This window comes from Diaporthe batatas (assembly GCF_019321695.1).
Source record: "Diaporthe batatas strain CRI 302-4 chromosome Unknown Contig00003, whole genome shotgun sequence".
NCBI classification, from domain to species: Eukaryota; Fungi; Ascomycota; class Sordariomycetes; order Diaporthales; family Diaporthaceae; genus Diaporthe; species Diaporthe batatas.
Window position 1 is genome coordinate 5,105,874 of NW_025408550.1, and position 17,785 is coordinate 5,123,658.

Genomic DNA, 17,785 nt, shown 5'->3' on the forward strand with positions numbered 1-17,785 from the left:
GCGTGCATCACAGGCTTGACAGGCTGACAGGCTGGCAGTACATACTAACTACCTACCTAGGTATGTAGTACCGCACCAATGGATGGCACACGGCACCCGCGACGATCACCCTTGAGATAAGCTTTGGAAGGTTCTTTACAGCTTCTTTCCTGCATCAATTTCGCGGCACCAACACGCCTCGCACGAGCCAGCAGGCACGTTTCGGAACAGAGTGTTTAGATTTTTTTTCTCTCTTTCTTTTCTCCCTCCCTCGACGGCATCTCTCCGTCTCGTGTCTGATCCCAGGGCCCTTCGCTTATAACCTGGAAGTTAGTACGGAGTACTGTGTACAGGATTGAAACACCCAGGTCCGCGCCGTTGTTGGCTGTGCCAGCCGTGCAGCCTGCCGTGCTATATCCTAATCTGTGGATACCTGTCGAAGCGGGAATTTATCGCGATAATTGTGGCGCGATGACGTCCTCTTCGAGTCAGGGTATCCATATTTCTTCGCCCGGTGCCTTTACGTACTGTGGCCGACGGTCCCCATTCTCGACGTCCTCCAAAAGACACATGGTTGTTTGAGATGCACAGTATCTGCGTGGACCTGACCTTTCGGTCTGCTGGAACAGGTACTGACGACATCAGCTCCTCCCTCTGTGCTGCCATCCAGACCCGCTCCCTGGCCGCCGGCGTCAAGTAGACTGTACAATGTCCACTCCGGCCGTCTGCATGAATGAGATCATCTCAACAGCTTCTGCTTCGCGTCTCGCGAACCGAGGACCCCTGCCGGGACAAGCTTGCGGCCCTGCGCACACACGGGCAGAGAGCTCTGCTAAAGCTGGCCGTCTTGTTGGCTTGGGTCTCGGGGGGAGCAGGCTCCTGGCAGAGCATATAAGCGCTCGGGGAACCCACTTCCTGAGGTTGGGCGAGAAGCTGATATTCGTGTGAAGCCTCTGCTATCTGATCTCTCTCGTCGTTCTGCTTCGTCTTGTTGTTGTGACAGAAGCTCCGGAAGCCATCCCCTTACACGCCAGCATCAAGAGCCGTCCCTCCCTTTTGGTACCCCATTCGCCTTCGTTGACAGTTCCCACCATCATGCCTGGCGTCCAAGACTCCGAGGTGGCCTCCAACGGCACCCAAAACCTCCACAAGGCTGAGAGCAAGGCTCAGCATGCCATCCCCATCCCGGATGAGGACGGCGATGGCCCTATCGAGGTCCCGGCCACGCGGTCCTCCGTCTCGGAGGCCGCAAAGTACATGCACAACCTGAGTGTGGTGCCCTCCATGAAGGACCGCAGGGGATCTCGCAACTCCTTTGGTGCCTCGCTGCCCATCCCCAGGAGGCAGTCTCGCCAGTCTCGCCTGTCTTCTGTGCACTACCCAGACCGTGACTCTGCCACCGGCCGCCCTACACGGCCTGGCATGCCACCGATCCAGCCCACCCGCGCTCTGCTTGCGTCTCAGGTCCAGACCATCGAGACCGAGAAGGTCAAGAAGGCCAAGAACATGGCCTTTGCCTTCGACATCGACGGTGTCCTGGTCCACGGTGACCGTCTGATCCCAGAGGGCCGCAAGGCCCTGGAGATCCTCAACGGCGAGAACGAGCTCGGCATCAAGATCCCTCACATCTTGTAGGTTATTTACTCCCCATATCTCTGTTTCCACTCTTCTCCTTCACCCTGCCACAGCCGCTGACATTGTATCAGCCTCACCAACGGTTCTGGAAAGCCCGAGGTGGCCCGTTGCGAGCAGCTCAGCAAGATCCTCGGCCAGCCCGTCCACACCGACCAGTTCATCCAATCCCACACTCCCATGTCCGCCCTGTCCGAGTACTACAACACCGTCCTCGTGGTTGGTGGCGAGGGCTACAAGTGCCGTGAGGTCGCCGAGCAGTACGGCTTCAAGGACATTGTCGTGCCTAACGACATTGTCGCCTGGGACCCTACCATCGCCCCCTACCGCGTCTTCACCGACGCCGAGCGGGCCACCTCCCGCCCCCGGGACTTCTCCAAGATCAACATCGAGGCCATCCTCGTCTTCAGCGACAGCCGCGACTACGCCACCGACATGCAGATCATCATGGACTTGCTGCAGTCCGAGAACGGCCGCCTCCACACCCGGGCCAAGGACCCTGTCTCCCAGCGCATCCCCATCTACTTCTCCCAGGGTGATCTGCTGTGCCCCACCGAGCACCCCACGCCCCGTATGTCTCAGGGTGCCTTCCGCATTGGTCTCGAGGCCATGTACAAGGCTCTTACCAACTGCGATCTGGAGCGTGTCGTCTACGGTAAGCCCGAGCTGGCTACCTACAAGTACGCCGACGAGGTCATGGCCAGCTGGATGGGCGAGCTGCACGGCGAGGAGAAGCTCCCCGAGAACATCTACATGGTCGGTGACAACCCGGCCTCCGACATCATCGGTGGCAACATGTACGGCTGGAACACTTGCCTGGTCCGCACTGGTGTCTTCCAGGGTGGTGATAACGACGAGAACAACCCCGCCAACTTTGGTGTCTTCCCCAACGTCCTCGAGGCCGTCCAGACCGCCCTGCGCAAGGAGCTCGGCGACGACTTCAAGATGAGATTCGACGAGAGCATCAACCCCCTGCACTCGGAGGAGTCTCATGCCGTCGCAATCGAATAAGAGTCAAGCTTTGCTTGCTAGTAGCGTCTTTTTCTTCTTTTTTCCTTTTTCGAAGTTTTAAATTTCATATAGACTGGGTTACTGGCGTTTCAGGGGTTTCTTCGATGTGATGGGCACATCCTGGGGGATTTCCGAGAACGTCTCGGTAGGTGACTGCATCAAGATTCACGGCATAGACACTTGATCTAGAATAGATCCAACATTAGAATTGACGATACCGACAGGCTTGATCTGTGTGCTTTTGAACCCCATATTCTGGTCCAATCAGTGCTCTTTCGTCCAAATACTGAGGTATTCAAGTTGTGCTCCCGTTAAACTGAATCTGCGTAAATCGTGGATGATCTCGTATTCGTTCTCTTCAAGTCTGATTCCCGTACCACGCGGAGCCTGATCTCTGGTTCTGGCTCTAGATTCTTCCTGGCGCACGCAGCGAGACCTTTAATTATCTAGGTACGCGTCTGCCACTCCACTACGTGGTTTTCTGCCACAAACGACATGCCTGAAGATTCGTTAGTCTACACATCCTATTCGATCATTCTTTCAAAACTAATATCGGGATGTACCATCTGATGCCAGCATCGCGGACATGTGTTTTGATCTGAGTGGTCAAAGTGACCACTTCAGCCGAGGACATCTCGCCTGCAGCAAGCAGGAAATTCTCAAGTACTTGAGGCTATCCACGAGACCCGTGTGGAATGCATTGGCCGTATAGATGCCAGTGATCTTCGCACTCTTGCCTGAAGGCCACGTCCCGCCGGGGACATGGATGGTTTCCTCATGGAGATCCACGACCCCGACATCTTCCACACCTCTCGGCACGGGCTTGCTGCTGCTGTCGTAGTTTTTGGTTGAGTTTTGCTGCTAATGTCATTATGAATTTGAAGATGACGGCCGCGGTGACTTGGTGCCCGCCGACAAATCCCACCAAGAACAAATCTGTCATATTTGGTTTCTGATCATCAGCCCTCCAGGCCCGCAGGGCTAGACTCTAAAAGCGATCAACTTCCATGAGAGATCTACTTTACAGCGCAGGCTTATTTGCATAAATGCTGAAAAAGGTGATTTGTGCAGCCCCTATCTGCTCGGCTCCAGTACTGCAAAATAGAACACACGTGTTCAATGGTTCGCAAAGCAGATTGCGACAAATTAAAAAGGCAACCATTCCTTTACTTCTCAGCCACTAGAGAGCAGCATTTATACATTTGACTCAAGCTGAAGCTGTGTAGGTAAACGAATCGACGAAGATGGGCAGTGTTCTTTCAAAGCCGGGTGATGACGTGAAACGGCTTCAGGTGATAGATGCCGGTTATTCGAGAAAAGGGACGGCATCTAAGCAATTGGCACTCGAGAAGGTACTCAATGGACCTTTCATGCACGTTGAAACATATCTCTATGGCGATAGGATGGTGAGGGCAACGCAATTCGATGGCGAACTCGATAGACAAGCAGCAGGCGAACCTAACAGGATGCAGGATTCGCGGAGAAATGGGTCCGCGCGTATGAAGCACGGTAGGAAGGGGACAGGGAGGAGACGATGAAGCTGCTAAGTGAACTGAACTCCGCTTCATCGGCGTGACCGACACGCCTAACTTCGACTTCATCTCTGAGCTTGTCGAGCTGTACCCTGAGGCCGAGGTGGTTTTGGTCATCAGGGAACTGGAGAGTCGGTGGGCGAATATCTCTGGAAACCTGAAGTACGCATTCCCATGGTACTTACCCATACTCACAGCCCCAATGCCTGGGCTGCGATGGTTTCCAAGCATTGCTACTCACTGGCAGAGGATTCAAATGTTGCTAAGGAGGAGATGGACAACTTAGAAGGCCCGCGCGCCAGGGAGCCCCCTAAGTTCAGGTTCGTTGGCTTACTATCCAGGTAGAAGTCTCATTTCGTTGATGCTGACAGATTTGGCGGTGGATTAGACCTCAATCAAGTTCATAATGGAACGGTCAGACGACTTGTCCCGCCCGAGAGTCTTCTTGTCATGGATATCAGCTGGCCGCTTCAAGAGTCTCGCCTGCACGGGTGTGTTGTCGGTTGGGCACTTAACCTGCCCCGTCCGCGGACCTAAAGAGACTCAATCTAGGACACTTGATCACGCTTATGGTAACGTGCACTGCTATTTAACGCCATCTGGCGTCTTGACGGAGACAGAAAGACGCGTCGACCGATTTGAACACACTCTCATATTGATACTATACACACTACGAGCCCTCCATAAATGTGCTGAGATCCATTCTCACATCTGGGCTGACAGTCAACTTGAACTTCTGCAGGATCAACGTGGCCACAAGATGGTTGTAAAGGTGGCCGACGGCCACTGGGCACTCTAACTCTAGGAGCGAATGAGCCGACCTGGCTAGTCCCCTAGGTTTCAAAAACATGGTGCAGAAGCCGGAATACTGATTTGTTGGACGGCATACATCAGTTGCTAGTGCGCATTTCTAATTTGATCGGCGGCTGCGGAGCGGTTGGTGCTATGCGGGCTGACTTTAGTTCGACACAATTTCGGAGGAGGCTGAAATAAGCTTTTTGGGGCAGAGGTTATCGTATTTGGCACTTCAGCTCCGGCTGCCATCAGTTCCAGACCAGGCCTGTGCCAACCAGACTCTTCCCATATCCCGTGGCATTTACTGGACTTTGTTGTACTCGCGGCTCAGCCGTGATATTATGGCCTGCTGCTTCAGGCGAAAAACACTGCATCTATCACTCTCTGATGAACAAACATTTTTTATGTGCACTCTTGCTGTTCGCATGTAGGTCTGCCCCATTCCTGCAAAGAGTCAGTCTTGCTTGTCACCTAAGGACTTCGTTTAGTAATACTAGCGAGGTATCTGCAAGAGCTTATTTTGGTATCAAATAAACATTTGAACTCCTCTGAACCACTAGGAGCAGGGTTAAGTGCAATGAATGTGCATACAGCACAATGGAGTACAGCTATGGTGGGAGGGGCTACCTAGGTATACAAGAAGGATCACAGATCACCAGAGCACTTATACTAGGGATGGCTATTATGCGCATCCCGGGTTTTCAAAATCGGCCACGAAGACAGTAAATAGGTAAAGGCTTTCTGGCAATCAGAAGAAGGAGCAAAATGGTGGGAAATTTCTCAGATTCCTCGGGAAAGGTTGAAGACTTGTTGCTCATTTCAATGTGAAGCTTTATCTGATTTGATATGATTTCCGATTGTGAGTTCTCATACTTTGGTTCCTCCGGGCAAGACTGCATTTCCTTTACCTACGTACTCCATGCAATCTTACTTGCAAGTATCAATGAGTGTCCCTCTTCTCACTTGTGGTCATACGCTGAATTGCATGTGTGCTTCTTACCTACACAAAATTGCTCAGTAATTATTGGTCTGTGTCACCCCCGGCTGCTTCTAAGTAGATCCTAGAATGATAGTTAGACACGAAGTTGAACCACAAATCGCCAAAGCCTTCATGTTTAGGTTCACAATAGCCACATGATGGCCGAGTAGATTTTACCCCGATGGCACTAAGGGACGCAACACTTTGTTGTCAGCAATACAATGCTGTGAACCCAGGTGCCTTTGCTGCATTTCATGTTCGTACGCACACAGGAACACATGATTCACATGCATGAGACCTTTGGTCTCTATATTATATATCCAATTCCCTTAATTTGTGATCCATCGCACAGCGATATTCCTTTCGCGGTGGCTGGCACTTGCCTACTGTTGAGATAGATACTTAGTCCCACCTAGCTTCCTAGAAATCCGGTACTATTTTCTCAGACAATGGGAAAGACCAAATCGACCACTCAATGAAGCTTCTCCTCCCCACCCTCTTTGATCGGCTTCGATGCAGCCGTAGCACCAGTGGTCTTCTCTTCAGGCTCGCCGATGCTGCCGCTCGTGCGCTGGCTATCCTGACCACGGCCAACAACCTCATCTCTATCATCATCGAGCCAGAACTTCTTCTCTCCTTTCGCCAGACGCCTCATCCAGGGAGGCAGGAAGCCACCGGGGATCCGGTACGTCCACGGCTCCTTCTCGTCATAGTTCGGGGGGACGATGCGCCCACGGGTGATCTTTTTGATCACCCAGACAGTGGTGTTGAGCACGATGTAGGTGCACACGCCAGCGATCAGGCCGTCGGCGATCGAGTAGGTGAATGGCATCAGGGCAATGGTGACGAAAGCTGGAATACTGTCGCCGGGGTATCGCCAGTTGATCTCGGTAACGGACTGCGTCATCATGGACCCGACAAGTATCAAGACACACCCTGTAGCCCACGGAGGGATGGATGCGAAAATGGGCGCGAAGAAGATGGAGATGAAGAAGCAGATTCCGGTCATCATGGCCGTTAGGCCTGTCTTGCCGCCTTCCCCAATTCCAGCCCCAGACTCGACGAAGGCGGTCACGGGAGGCGTGCCGAGAAGGGCGCCTATCGAGATGGCGACTGAGTCGACCATGTAGGCAATGGTGGAGCCTTCAAAGTCTTGAGTGACAGGGTCGATCAAGTCTGCGTACTGCGCCATGGAGTAAAGGGTACCAGTACAGTCAAGGATATCGACGTAGAGGAATGTGATAAGGGCCAGGCCAAACTGGCCGCCATATTGTCCAATGCTCCACTCCTGAACATTCAAAACCTTGGAGATCGGATGGAAGCCCACGACCTGCTTGAAAAAGTCGAAGTTGTCGTCACCGATCGGGTTGTAAGGGAAATATGTGGCCGCCGAGGTACGTGGCCAGGAGATGATGGAGACAAGGATGATGCCGTACAAAATGGCACCCTTCACGCGGTAGATGAGAAGCAAACTCGTCAAAATTCCGCCGCAGAAGATGCCGATCCACATCATAGGCGATCTCATTTTCTCGCTTCCTGGACACAGCCCGGTGTCCTTATCGCGAAGGGAATCGATGCAGCCGGCGAGTTCAGTCGGAGTCTCCTTTGCGCCGACAATGAGGCCGATTCCCTCGGAGTATGTCAGGCCGATAAGGGTAAGAAACAGGCCGATACCGACAGACGTGGCGAGCTTGATGGAACGGGGAATGGCTCGGGCAAGCCACTGTCGCATGCCAAACAGTGCGAGGGCAAAGAAGATCCAGCCTTCGACGAAGATGGCCGTCACAGCAACCGAATATGGCACGGTACCGCCGCCGTTAACACCCACAACCGTGTAAGCGAAGTATGCGTTGAGACCCATTCCGGGGGCAAGACCAACGGGCCTGCTCAATGTCAGTCATTCTGAGGATGCCCCAATTCATAAGGATGAGTGACTGACAGGTTGGCAAACAACCCCATACAGAAGGAAGCTAACGCAGAGATTGCAGCCGTCGCGGTGATCAGGTCGCGCTTGACCTCGTTCGAGCACAAGGCGTACTCTGTGTTGTTCGAACATGTCGGGTCGTCTTCGCCACCGTTGCAGACGCAGGTGCCTCCGGTATCCGCGACGATACTGGCGTTGACGGCAATGATATAAGCCATGGCAAAGAAAGTTGCCAACCCGGCGCGCATCTCTGTCAAGAAATCAGACCCGCGTCGAGTCTTGCTATGACCGCTGCCGTCCAGCCGGAACCAGCGCCCAACAGGGCTCTTTGCCACTCTCTCATTGATGAGGTGGGTCAAGCGGCTGAAACGCTTTCTTCCCTCCATGATGCCACGTTCCGAAGCCGTCTTGAGCGTTCAATGTTGACTTTGGACTGGATGAAGTGCTCACGCGAGCAAATCCTGGCAAATTCTTCACGGTGCCGGTCGCGGTTGTGGGACAGTGGCGGCTCCTGTGGAGTAGTGGCGTGTCGAACGAAGCGCCAAGGTGCACGATTTTTTGTCGAATGCTCCTCGATTGTTCCTTCCGACAGGACGACGCTGGTGGCCAGCAAATAGAAGGATGCCGGTATGGATTGTACCAAGCAACCAGGCAACCTGAGCAGTGCTTCCTCGGCAGGACGAGAGGTCCATCTGGCACCCCTCAAGACTTTGTATTTGGCCGAGGTGTAGCACCCGGTCAAAGGTCGACCTCCCCAATCAGTGCCAGCTCCAATGAGCCCCGAGCTTGGCAATCAACGCCATGTCCGACCTTATCTATCCCGACCAGCACATCGATGCCTGTCCGGGGTTGACACCCTTATTTAGTCAAGAGCGCCAAAGGGCTTTGTTCCTCAGAGGGGATTAGCGACCTCTTATCTGGCTTGGCGAAGTGGGTGCTGCCAGGACTAGAGTTTTCCGGACTCTGACCTGGGCCTGGATCCTTCCGTGGCGCTGGCGACGATAAGTGGCCACACAGAAGTTAGAACCAAACCCTACCTGTCCAACACCGCCGAGAGCCTTGTCCCGGCCGACGCCTGGCTTGGTTTGATCACCCCGGATTTGGCTGCCTGGCCAGTGGCCACTGGTGGTAATGACCGGCGACCGCCGTATTACCACTGCGCCTTTCCTTTGCGACAAGGCGGCGACCGGTGGTCAAGATAGGGCTAGGACGTTCCAGAAGCCCAGTAGAACAACCTCGGCCTGACCCGGCGCATGATTGCCCCCTGCCCGGCCTTATATCGGTGTGTAAGCAGTTTTACACATGCTTGACATTTGATGCTACCACACTAGCACACCTGCACATCAGAGGTCGATAACAAGATATGTGATTCTGCAATTCAGTCCCAGCACGCTGGGACCAGCAGGAACCACCAAGGCTGGCTCCCGGCGAGACCCAGCAGGACGGTCGGCACGCCAAAAACCCCATCTGTCTGCGGCTGGCCAAGCCGGCTGCAGCAAATCGCCGCTTCTTCTTGGCGGACACGTGCAGCACTCGGTCCATCCCGGTTTGTAGGCAGTGCAAACAGTTCATGTAGTCCTGGTAGTGTAACGTATTGGGCAGTTATGGTTTTTGGCCCCACAAGCGGTTGCATCTCACAAGCAGACAAGTCGTGTCTGACGGGCTGCCGGGCTGCGATGCCGATCTTTGTGCGTTCAACAGACGTGGCCCGTGAGCCCATCGACATATCAATGGAATTGTGCGTGACGGTGTCTTGCCCTATGGCCCTGTTAGAACTTCATTGTACCGACAGCGAGCAATACCTGGCACCTCGCATGTTTGGCAAGGTTTCGCCAAGAGACCCGCCCAGGGGCAGCGACGTGCGGTCGGGTGCACAAGTGGTGTTGCGCTCGGAAACTGAAACACTGAGGGTGCAACAGACACAGCACAGGAAGGAGTCTTGATGTAGATCCGGTCTCTCGGTCGTCCATACAAGTACAGCAGGAGACTGTTCACGTTGTGCCACCTTGGTCCTATCCTCCTGGACGTGCAAAGGAACAGACAACAGGGCCGTCATTGAACCCATCGAGGCAAACAACTCAGGCCGTTGCGCTGTTGAAGGCAGCCGACACACCACAGACACCATGAACCTGCCATATGCCGTCTTTGCAATCCTGGTCTTTGGTGTACCAATCTATGAGCGTTACGAGCGCACACACTATCCCAACGATGGGATTCCGACAAGGCTGAAGTGGACGGCACAGATGGCCTTGGGAAGCACCACAGCGGCGAACAGCGTGTGTCGCATTTTCTCAGTCATGCGCCAGCGACAAGGCGCAGGAGGGAATTACCCAAATCCAGACGGGAAAGCAGTGTCGGTCGGTGCCAACCACCACTGCTTGGTGCTGGGTGTGACAGTTGGAGGCATATCAACAGCTTATATGCAAGGCTCGTGGGACGAGAAGGACTGGTCTTATGTGCAGGACAAGTCTGACAAGCTTCAACTGTGGAACTGGGGCGATGAATCTGTGGGCGCGAGTGTTGAACAGATAGGACAAGAGAATGGTGCGAGGCGTGAACAGGATGAGGTCTGATCGCGGGCTGGACGCAGCGCGTCAGGGGATCACCGTCGCTCATGAAGTGGACTCGGGCGGTATAGGACCAGCGCCCCGCGACCAGAATCAAAAATTTAACCTAGCCTAATTTGGCACTGCAATACATACCCACGAACACCAAATGTGATCAAGTTTTGGCGGACAAGTGTATCTGCCGTTGGCCGCTGCCTTCGAGCGACCGACCCCACGAGCCGTCAACATGCATCACCAAGACGTCGCCTGGGGGGTATGCTGATACAACCCTAACCCCCAAGCTTCGCCCAGTCTTCGCGTCCGGCCTCGGAACAACCGCTGCCGGCTGTTTGAAAATTTGCAAGCTCCGCCTTGCTCTGCCAGAAACTCCTCGTCTGTGATCGCGTGGCTCCCCAGACCTGTTTGTAGTCTCTGGGCGCGCCCCAACCCAACACAACGCAAACACAGACCTGTTCTGTGTATGACCATAATGAGAGCGGCACGACAATTGATAACATCTCAATAACGTCATTTACTTTCTTTTCCTTTCTCAATTCCCCCAGTCCTCCCATAATGCCTCCTCGGTTACCGTCCCACCCGCTGCAGGCCTGCTGCGCAGAGCTTTCAAGCCTCTCCAGCAGCAGCTCCGGAAGCATCGCGGTCGCCTCGGCGTCACCACTCGAGCGCGCACTTCTCTCCTCCCAATTCCTATCCCTCCCGTCGTCGTGCAGGTCCTTTCAGACCAGCACCAGCCGCCAACGACGAAATGCGCCAATCCTGAAGCAGCGGATGCAAGACTGGTTCAAGAAGCAGGGCAAGGATCTGAAGATCCACAATCCCGGCCAGCCAAATTACCTGCAGAACAGATCGAAAGGCCCACCGCGCCCATTCCCCTCCAACCCCGCGTTCATCAGCCAGCCCGTCCTATCCGAGGAGGCACGCGAATTGATCTGGAACAAGGTCATGGTGAAGTGGGAGGGCGTCAAGGCCGTCTCCGCCGAGCTGGGCGTTGACCAGAGGAGGGTAGCAGCCGTGGTGAGGATGAAAGAGGTGGAAAAGGACTGGGAAGCAAAGGTACGTTGCAGCAACTGGTTTTCTATATGCGCCACACCCTCCCAACCCCGTTTCCTGATGATACACCAAAAAATTCGATTAGTCTTGAAGACAGCTCATAAAACACATGGTTACAAAAAAGCTTTGCGAGCCTCTCTGATAGAAACATGAACCCCACACTTTGTTGACCTCCAGCGACCCGCTTGACATGATGGCTAACGTCATATCGCTCGGCTACAGGGCCAAAAGCTGGCAAAAGTCTACTCCAGGGCTGTTCTCGAGATGGTGCCCACACACAGCTATCCTGAGGACCAGCCAATACAGGCCCTCGAGCCGATCAATGAGATCCACGTGCACGGTTACACGATGCAGCAGCTCTTTGTGCCAACTTCGGAATCGCGGCACTTTACGCGCGAGGATGCGGCAAAGGCGTTCCACCATACCATGCTGTCGCCCGACCAGCGTGTGCCACACCGTGAGCTTGTGGAAATGGAAAGGAGGGTCAAGGACGGAATGAAGCAGAAGGAGAGCTGGGATCTGTTCAAGAAGGAAGCCAAGAAGTCCGAGGACGACAGGGACTCCGAGATCCTCTCCAAGGCAGAGAAGGAGAAGAAGAACACCACGACTATCGCAACAGGCCGATTCGAATTCCGGATCAAGTCAGTCAGTGCTGATGATGTCGGCAAGGACGGTCGCTCTAGGGGAGGTGTCGGCTGGAGGTACGGCATTCCGTTTGAAGACCGGAAGAAGAACCAAGTCAAGATCCCTACCAAGATCGACTAGATATACCTGATGGGAGCAACATATGTACAACAAATTATATAACAACGATGATACGAGCGGCAGGATACCCCCTTGGATGAACAGCGTTGTCATGATAGTGTGTATTTTCAGACTGCGTACGGCGCGTCAGAACTCCTCGCAATGCCGGCTCTATCTACCCCTGAAAAAAAGAGAACGGCCCCGAATGCAGACACCCTCCTTTGGAGCCGTCATAGCCTGATCTGCCACGCGTCACGCCACAACCAGCAGCTTTTGATGCTCCTGCCAGTCAACAGGCCGGTGAACCCCGCCAATCTCAACAACTAGATTCCTCCTAATCTGCCCAATCTCCTCATCAGACAATCCGCACCGCCCCTTGACGAAAGCCTCGACGCCCCCATACTCCCGGCGGATCAGCGCCAGCGTGCCCAGCATAGCTTCAGGTCGAGAGCCAACCATGCGCTCGGCGGCAGCTCGGTCGCCTTTGAGCGGGCCGGAGCGCGTCAGGCTCTCGACGAACTCGGCACGGCGGTGGCCCAAACCCAGGTCAGTCAGCGAGTACTCGTGGGCGACGGCGTCGTCGGGCACGCCGCACAGAGACAGCACGAGCGCGCACAGGACGCCTGTCCTGTCCTTGCCGGCGGTACAGTGCGTCAGGATCGGCGTAGGGGCCTGCGATGCCGAGGCGAGGTGGCGCAGGACGGCGGCGAAGGGTTGTGCGCCGCTGGGGTCAGTTCCGCTCTTGAGGATGCGGTCGTAGACGTGCACGAAGCCCTTTGCTGTTTCGTCAGCCTTGTTTCAACATCCTGGCGGGCTTGGAGCCTTGGATCTGTGAGGCGGGGAGGCCTGGCTCGGCCAGAGAGTGAGGGCAGTGTAGCAGACGAGAACAAGGGGCGGAAGTGCTACTGGGGGATGGTGAGGCTTGAGCTGGTGAGCGAGGGGCTTGGAAACCGAGGACAAGACCACTGGCGACATGAAATATCCAGATCGAGACTGCTGCATAAGGCATCTCCCGAGCAGCCTCGGCTCACCGCAGCTCGGGCTTTGCTGAGCACACACTGCGGCCATGACAATGCAGCTAGATTAGGAGGCAAAAAACACGACATGAAGGTGGCATGCCAACTCACCCCGCCCTCGGCGCTTGAGAAATGCGCATACCGCCTCGCAACAGCCTCAGGGCTGTAATCCTCGTCCAAGAAGACAGGCGCAAAGATCCTCTGGGCGCCGTCCCACTCCCTCGGCTGCCTGCCGCCGAGCTCGGCGTCGTGCTTTAGCTCTGGCAGGGACCGCAGGTCAAAGACGTGCGAGATGCGCAGGGTGTCGCGCAGGACGGCGATGCCGTCGTCCGTCAGCAGCGAGGGCTCGCTGGAGCGGAAGAGGATGCCCCGGCGGATGATCTTGCGCGGCTCCCCATCGCCGTCCTCGCCGCTGGTGTTGGTGACTGGATAGCCGCCGCAGTCGCGGAAGTTGGGGAGGCCTGGGACGTCCACAAAGGGAGGCATTGGCAGTGGCGTAGTGGTTGCTGCCATTTTTGCTGCTATTTTGTGCTGCTTGGCGGGCTGTCTGTCGCGTGAGGATTGGTCAAGCCCTGAAGCGCTGAAGGGATTCGGATTCGGTGCTTGGAAGGGAAGTGTCTTGGGCGAGCCGGCAAAGCTGGGCGAAGGTGGCTGTTGGCGGGAAGGAAGCAGCTGCAGCGGTTGCAGATAAAAAGAGGCAGTTGTGGGTGCGGGTGGGTGTGTGTGGTGGAGAGTCAGCCCATCTCGCTTCCTCCATCGACGGGCAACGCTTGCCAACACAGCTCTCACTTCCCGAGGTCGGCCACTTGAGCAGTCAATGTGCACGGGCGAGTCTGATAACAGCCACTCGGCGCCCAATCTACAGACAAGAGCGCCTCAGCAATTGCGCTGAATGCCCGTTGCGTTGCCCGTTGAATTGTCTTGTTCCCATCCACGACCCCGGCATGTCAGGGCGGAAGCGGAAGCACCCCTGTTCCCCGGGTGCATTGTCGGCTTCTCCCCGCCCTGCTAGCCCCCCTCACCTCCGGTGACAGGCCGGAGCCGGCCTCACCCCCGACCACAACCAAGGTGGAGATCCTCTGGGACATCCCAGCCGTTGCCGCGGCCCTGCGAGTGCTTCTCGAGATCCTGCTTGCACTGGAGCCCCTTGGCTGCGAGCTGCAGGTAGTGACTTGGTTGCAACTATATCTTGTTCAGTAGGCTCAATGATGGGTTCAATCCGGCCGTGAGTTGTCTGCTTTCACCACATCAACTTGAACAGCCGGTAGAAGAGAACTCAACGATGGTTGCTTCACATCTTGCTGAAAGGGACAGTTGACCCCGGTGGAGGGCAGCTGGAACTGGAATCAGTGACAGCCCTGAGGGGACTAAACTATTGGCTGCACTCCTCGTAATTTGAACTGCTTGACTGGCCACCGCCGTGGGGTCGATTCAAACCACATCACCCATGAAAGAACATACTCAGAAACAAATCAGTACTCTCTCGGCCAGCATCCCTCTCACCCCCAACTTGCTTGCAGCTGTGGCAGATCACCAGGCGATGTGCCCCCCCCCCCCTCCAGCCTGCAGGTCAGCCAGCCAACAAGCCCCATGCAGGGGCCGGCAGCCGAGGTCCCATCCACTACAAGGCGCGAAAACTACCAAGTACCTAGCTCCTGCTTTTGCCTTTATTTTCTCACACCTTCCTGGCTGACAAGAGCAACGGTCTACGTACGGGGTACAGTGACGACGCGGCGGTTCCAGGCCAATCAATGGGCGCTTCTCGTCCTCTCCGAAGCTGTTTACGCAGGGGACAAGACTTTCCTAGTAGCCTTTTGCTTTTCCCCTCTCCCCAGGCTGCAGTGCAGATCGCCGTTACGCCATCCCGACGCTCGTGTATGTACAAGAGGGAAGACGGACTTTGCAGCTCCACATCTCGCCTCGCGCCGGGCTGCCCATGAGGTTGAAAGGCATAATGGCGGGCTGATTAGACTTTTGCTCTTGTGTTGGGTGTATAACCTACCCAATTGCTTGGGCAGTTACACATGCTGGCCGTTAGCGTTTGTTGCCTTATTTTCATGACCCGCGTCGTCGGGCGGCCCCCATTCTCAAGGCAGCCATCTCCTTCGTCCCCTTCCCAACCAGCCTGCCTGGGAATCACAGGGCGAAACGAAACAGCGCAGAGCCTAGGCGTGAGGCCAAATTCGCCACTCCGTCATCCCCTCTGTGTTTGGCCACTCCGCCCCTGGCCCAAAACCTGGGCCGGCTACGCCTCGGGGCCAAAAAAGCTGCCTCGTGTCGTTTCTTGTGTGCCCGCGAGACACAGGCCCGGGGTCCTCACCGCCCTCGCGTCCTGTCTGCCCGTGCTACAGCTCGATTGAGCACAGCTTGCGTTGGCTTAGGCCAGTGTGAACCCTAGGGCATCATCTGTGAGTGGGAGTGTGATGTCAGGGCGGGGAGGCCTCAAGGCACAGCGCCCAGCAGGGCCCTCTGTCTGGTCGCTATTCATCAATGGTAGCCTGGGTCACGGTGCCCGTCAGCTCCCCCCCCCCCGGCCCACCTGCGGAGCCGCAACACCAACTGCCGTGGTCATAATGTCGCGATCAATGACGACAGCAATGGAGGCCGGCTGCTGCCCCCCGCGGGTTCCCTTTTTTGGCGCGGGGTAGACACAGCTTGGTCAGAAAAGTAAGCAGTAGCATATGGGAGAACGAGATCTTCGGTATAGGAAAAAAAAAATAGAACCTAGGACTGACTCTATTATAGATAACAACAATGCATGGAACTTCTGCAATGTTTCCCGTGGAACTTTTGTTGTCACACTCGATCTCAGATTGCATCTGGTTTGGCAGGTGTGGGTGTGTGGAGATCTGCAGCACTCCAAGACTTGCATGATGGTGCGCGCTGGGGGAGGGGAGCGAGGGGCCAACCACAAACAACTCCATGATAAGCCTGGAGAGGAAGGCAACTTTCAGGACCTTCTGTGAATGCGGCCGCATTTCCAGACCGTGGAACGCCAGAGGGGTAAGCAAGGGGTCAATGAAACTGCGTGCTTTTTACCCGCCATCTGGGCAGCGTCAAACAAGGGACGGGTCGTGTTGGTGTATAAGTTTATTCAGACTACAATACAGGCCCAAAATTGCGATTCCCTTCACCACGTGCGCCGTTATAAAATGCAAAATGGTATCAAGTTGTTTCCAGCCCCTAAGACCAATTTTTTTCCTGCTCTTTTTGTTCTGACACGAAGCCGGTGGCAGGCGAGGTCGTTGAGGCGAGGTCGTTGAGGTCACGAGAGTCGGCAGGTTGGGGGGGGGGGTGATATCGTGCTGGGGAAAGAGCTGATTGCTAAGGGATGGCGAACCCTCAACAGCCTGGAATTCACATCAGTTCCAACCGTGCCTGTTTTATTCCAATAAAGCATGTGGGAAGGCTCACCATCAAAGGATGTCTCCTGTTGAGCATACGTGCCGTAGAAGAAACCCACCAGCTGTCTGTCCGGTGATGGCTAAGACGAAACCAAGTAGTAGAAACCAGAGATGTTGATTCAGGAAAGGCAGGTGTTTCGGCCTTCCGTTGCGTCGGAGCGTGTGGTCGGACCTCACGCCTAGGTTACGTGGCTCTTGCGCGTTCTATACTCGACGCGGCAATACTGGTCGCGATGTCTTCGGCACTCGAGGCAGCTGGAGTCATACGTCCAGTCCATGGGCCCAAAGTTGCACCAGGCACAGTACCACTTCTTTTCCTGGACGTACTTGGGCCGGCGGGATGAGCTCGAACCATCACCGTCGCGACCGAGATAAACATCGTTCTTGCGGGAGCTGCTGCCGTGAGAGTGACGAGACGAGGAAGACGTGTGAGAGGGCATGATGAGAGACTGTGACGGAACGTGACCTGGATAGTTCCAGTGATTACAAGGAGATCGTTGGACGATTGGTAAGAAGCTGGATTGTTAAAAGAACTCTGCAGTCTATGAGCACTGAAAGTAGGTTCTGGGTAGACTCGTAATCAAGGACGACTTCGATTGGATTTTATGTCTTTCGTTTCTGCGCAAAAGCGTATGCGATCGCAAAACTTCCGTTGAGAAAGCCCTGTTGTGTTGAGTCAAAAGGGTCGGCAGGGCGAACAGTGATGCCGGTGAGCCTCGAGCATGGCTCAGCAAGAGGTAAACAAGCATTCTCTATGTAGACTAAACCAGGGTTGCAAAATCAGTGGGCTTCGCCTGTTGGAAAGGGGGCCTGAAGGGTGATTCTGCCCCACGCCCCGACCTCGCACATGTAAGATAGTCTCTTCTGGAACTCATACAATTCGGTATGAATACAAGCAGGTAGGGGGACTGGGGACCAAGGCAACGGGTTGTGGTCAGGAGGCACATCAGTTCGTTTCCGGAACCAGTCTAAGCCCGCCGCCCACCTCAGGGCACCCGAGGAAGGGCTAGCCGGCACTCATGACCGTCTGCCTTGCGAGCATTGGGTGCCAATTGGCGACGGCCAGGGCCGAGGCGGGAAGGGAAGTCGAGCAAGTACGTAGTCCTTGGTAGTCCTTGGTAGTCATTCGTGGGGACGCAAAGTCCACTAATG

General features: G+C 55.2%; 6 protein-coding genes across 6 annotated transcripts; 3 read left to right on the plus strand and 3 right to left on the minus strand.

The window, feature by feature from the left end:
* Window positions 1-413: 413 nt before the first annotated feature.
* Window positions 414-2,846, plus strand: KVR01_002626 (uncharacterized protein). The gene is made up of 2 exons (XM_044794807.1): window positions 414-1,610; window positions 1,686-2,846. Exons 1-2 carry the CDS (start codon window positions 1,075-1,077, stop codon window positions 2,620-2,622), a joined length of 1,473 nt encoding a protein of 490 aa, XP_044647641.1. The 5' UTR covers window positions 414-1,074; the 3' UTR covers window positions 2,623-2,846.
* Window positions 2,847-6,210: 3,364 nt separating this feature from the next.
* Window positions 6,211-8,871, minus strand: KVR01_003499 (uncharacterized protein). The gene is made up of 2 exons (XM_044782959.1): window positions 7,868-8,871; window positions 6,211-7,811 (listed from the first exon to the last, which is right to left on the minus strand). Exons 1-2 carry the CDS (start codon window positions 8,236-8,238, stop codon window positions 6,401-6,403), a joined length of 1,782 nt encoding a protein of 593 aa, XP_044648514.1. The 5' UTR covers window positions 8,239-8,871; the 3' UTR covers window positions 6,211-6,400.
* A 622-nt stretch (window positions 8,872-9,493) lies between these two features.
* KVR01_002569 (uncharacterized protein) lies at window positions 9,494-10,540 on the plus strand. The gene has a single exon (XM_044792421.1). It carries the CDS (start codon window positions 9,976-9,978, stop codon window positions 10,423-10,425), a length of 450 nt encoding a protein of 149 aa, XP_044647584.1. The 5' UTR covers window positions 9,494-9,975; the 3' UTR covers window positions 10,426-10,540.
* A 141-nt stretch (window positions 10,541-10,681) lies between these two features.
* KVR01_003975 (uncharacterized protein) lies at window positions 10,682-16,665 on the plus strand. Its single transcript, XM_044782713.1, has 3 exons — window positions 10,682-11,472; window positions 11,692-15,896; window positions 15,975-16,665. Exons 1-2 carry the CDS (start codon window positions 10,972-10,974, stop codon window positions 12,232-12,234), a joined length of 1,044 nt encoding a protein of 347 aa, XP_044648990.1. The 5' UTR covers window positions 10,682-10,971; the 3' UTR covers window positions 12,235-15,896; window positions 15,975-16,665.
* KVR01_002327 (uncharacterized protein) lies at window positions 12,321-14,862 on the minus strand. Its single transcript, XM_044792819.1, has 2 exons — window positions 13,341-14,862; window positions 12,321-12,987 (listed from the first exon to the last, which is right to left on the minus strand). Exons 1-2 carry the CDS (start codon window positions 13,740-13,742, stop codon window positions 12,466-12,468), a joined length of 924 nt encoding a protein of 307 aa, XP_044647342.1. The 5' UTR covers window positions 13,743-14,862; the 3' UTR covers window positions 12,321-12,465.
* A 147-nt stretch (window positions 16,666-16,812) lies between the features above and the next one.
* KVR01_003091 (uncharacterized protein) lies at window positions 16,813-17,073 on the minus strand (the record flags this gene model as incomplete). The annotated part of the gene is made up of 1 exon (XM_044793201.1): window positions 16,813-17,073. One exon carries the CDS (start codon window positions 17,071-17,073, stop codon window positions 16,813-16,815), a length of 261 nt encoding a protein of 86 aa, XP_044648106.1.
* Window positions 17,074-17,785: the final 712 nt, after the last annotated feature.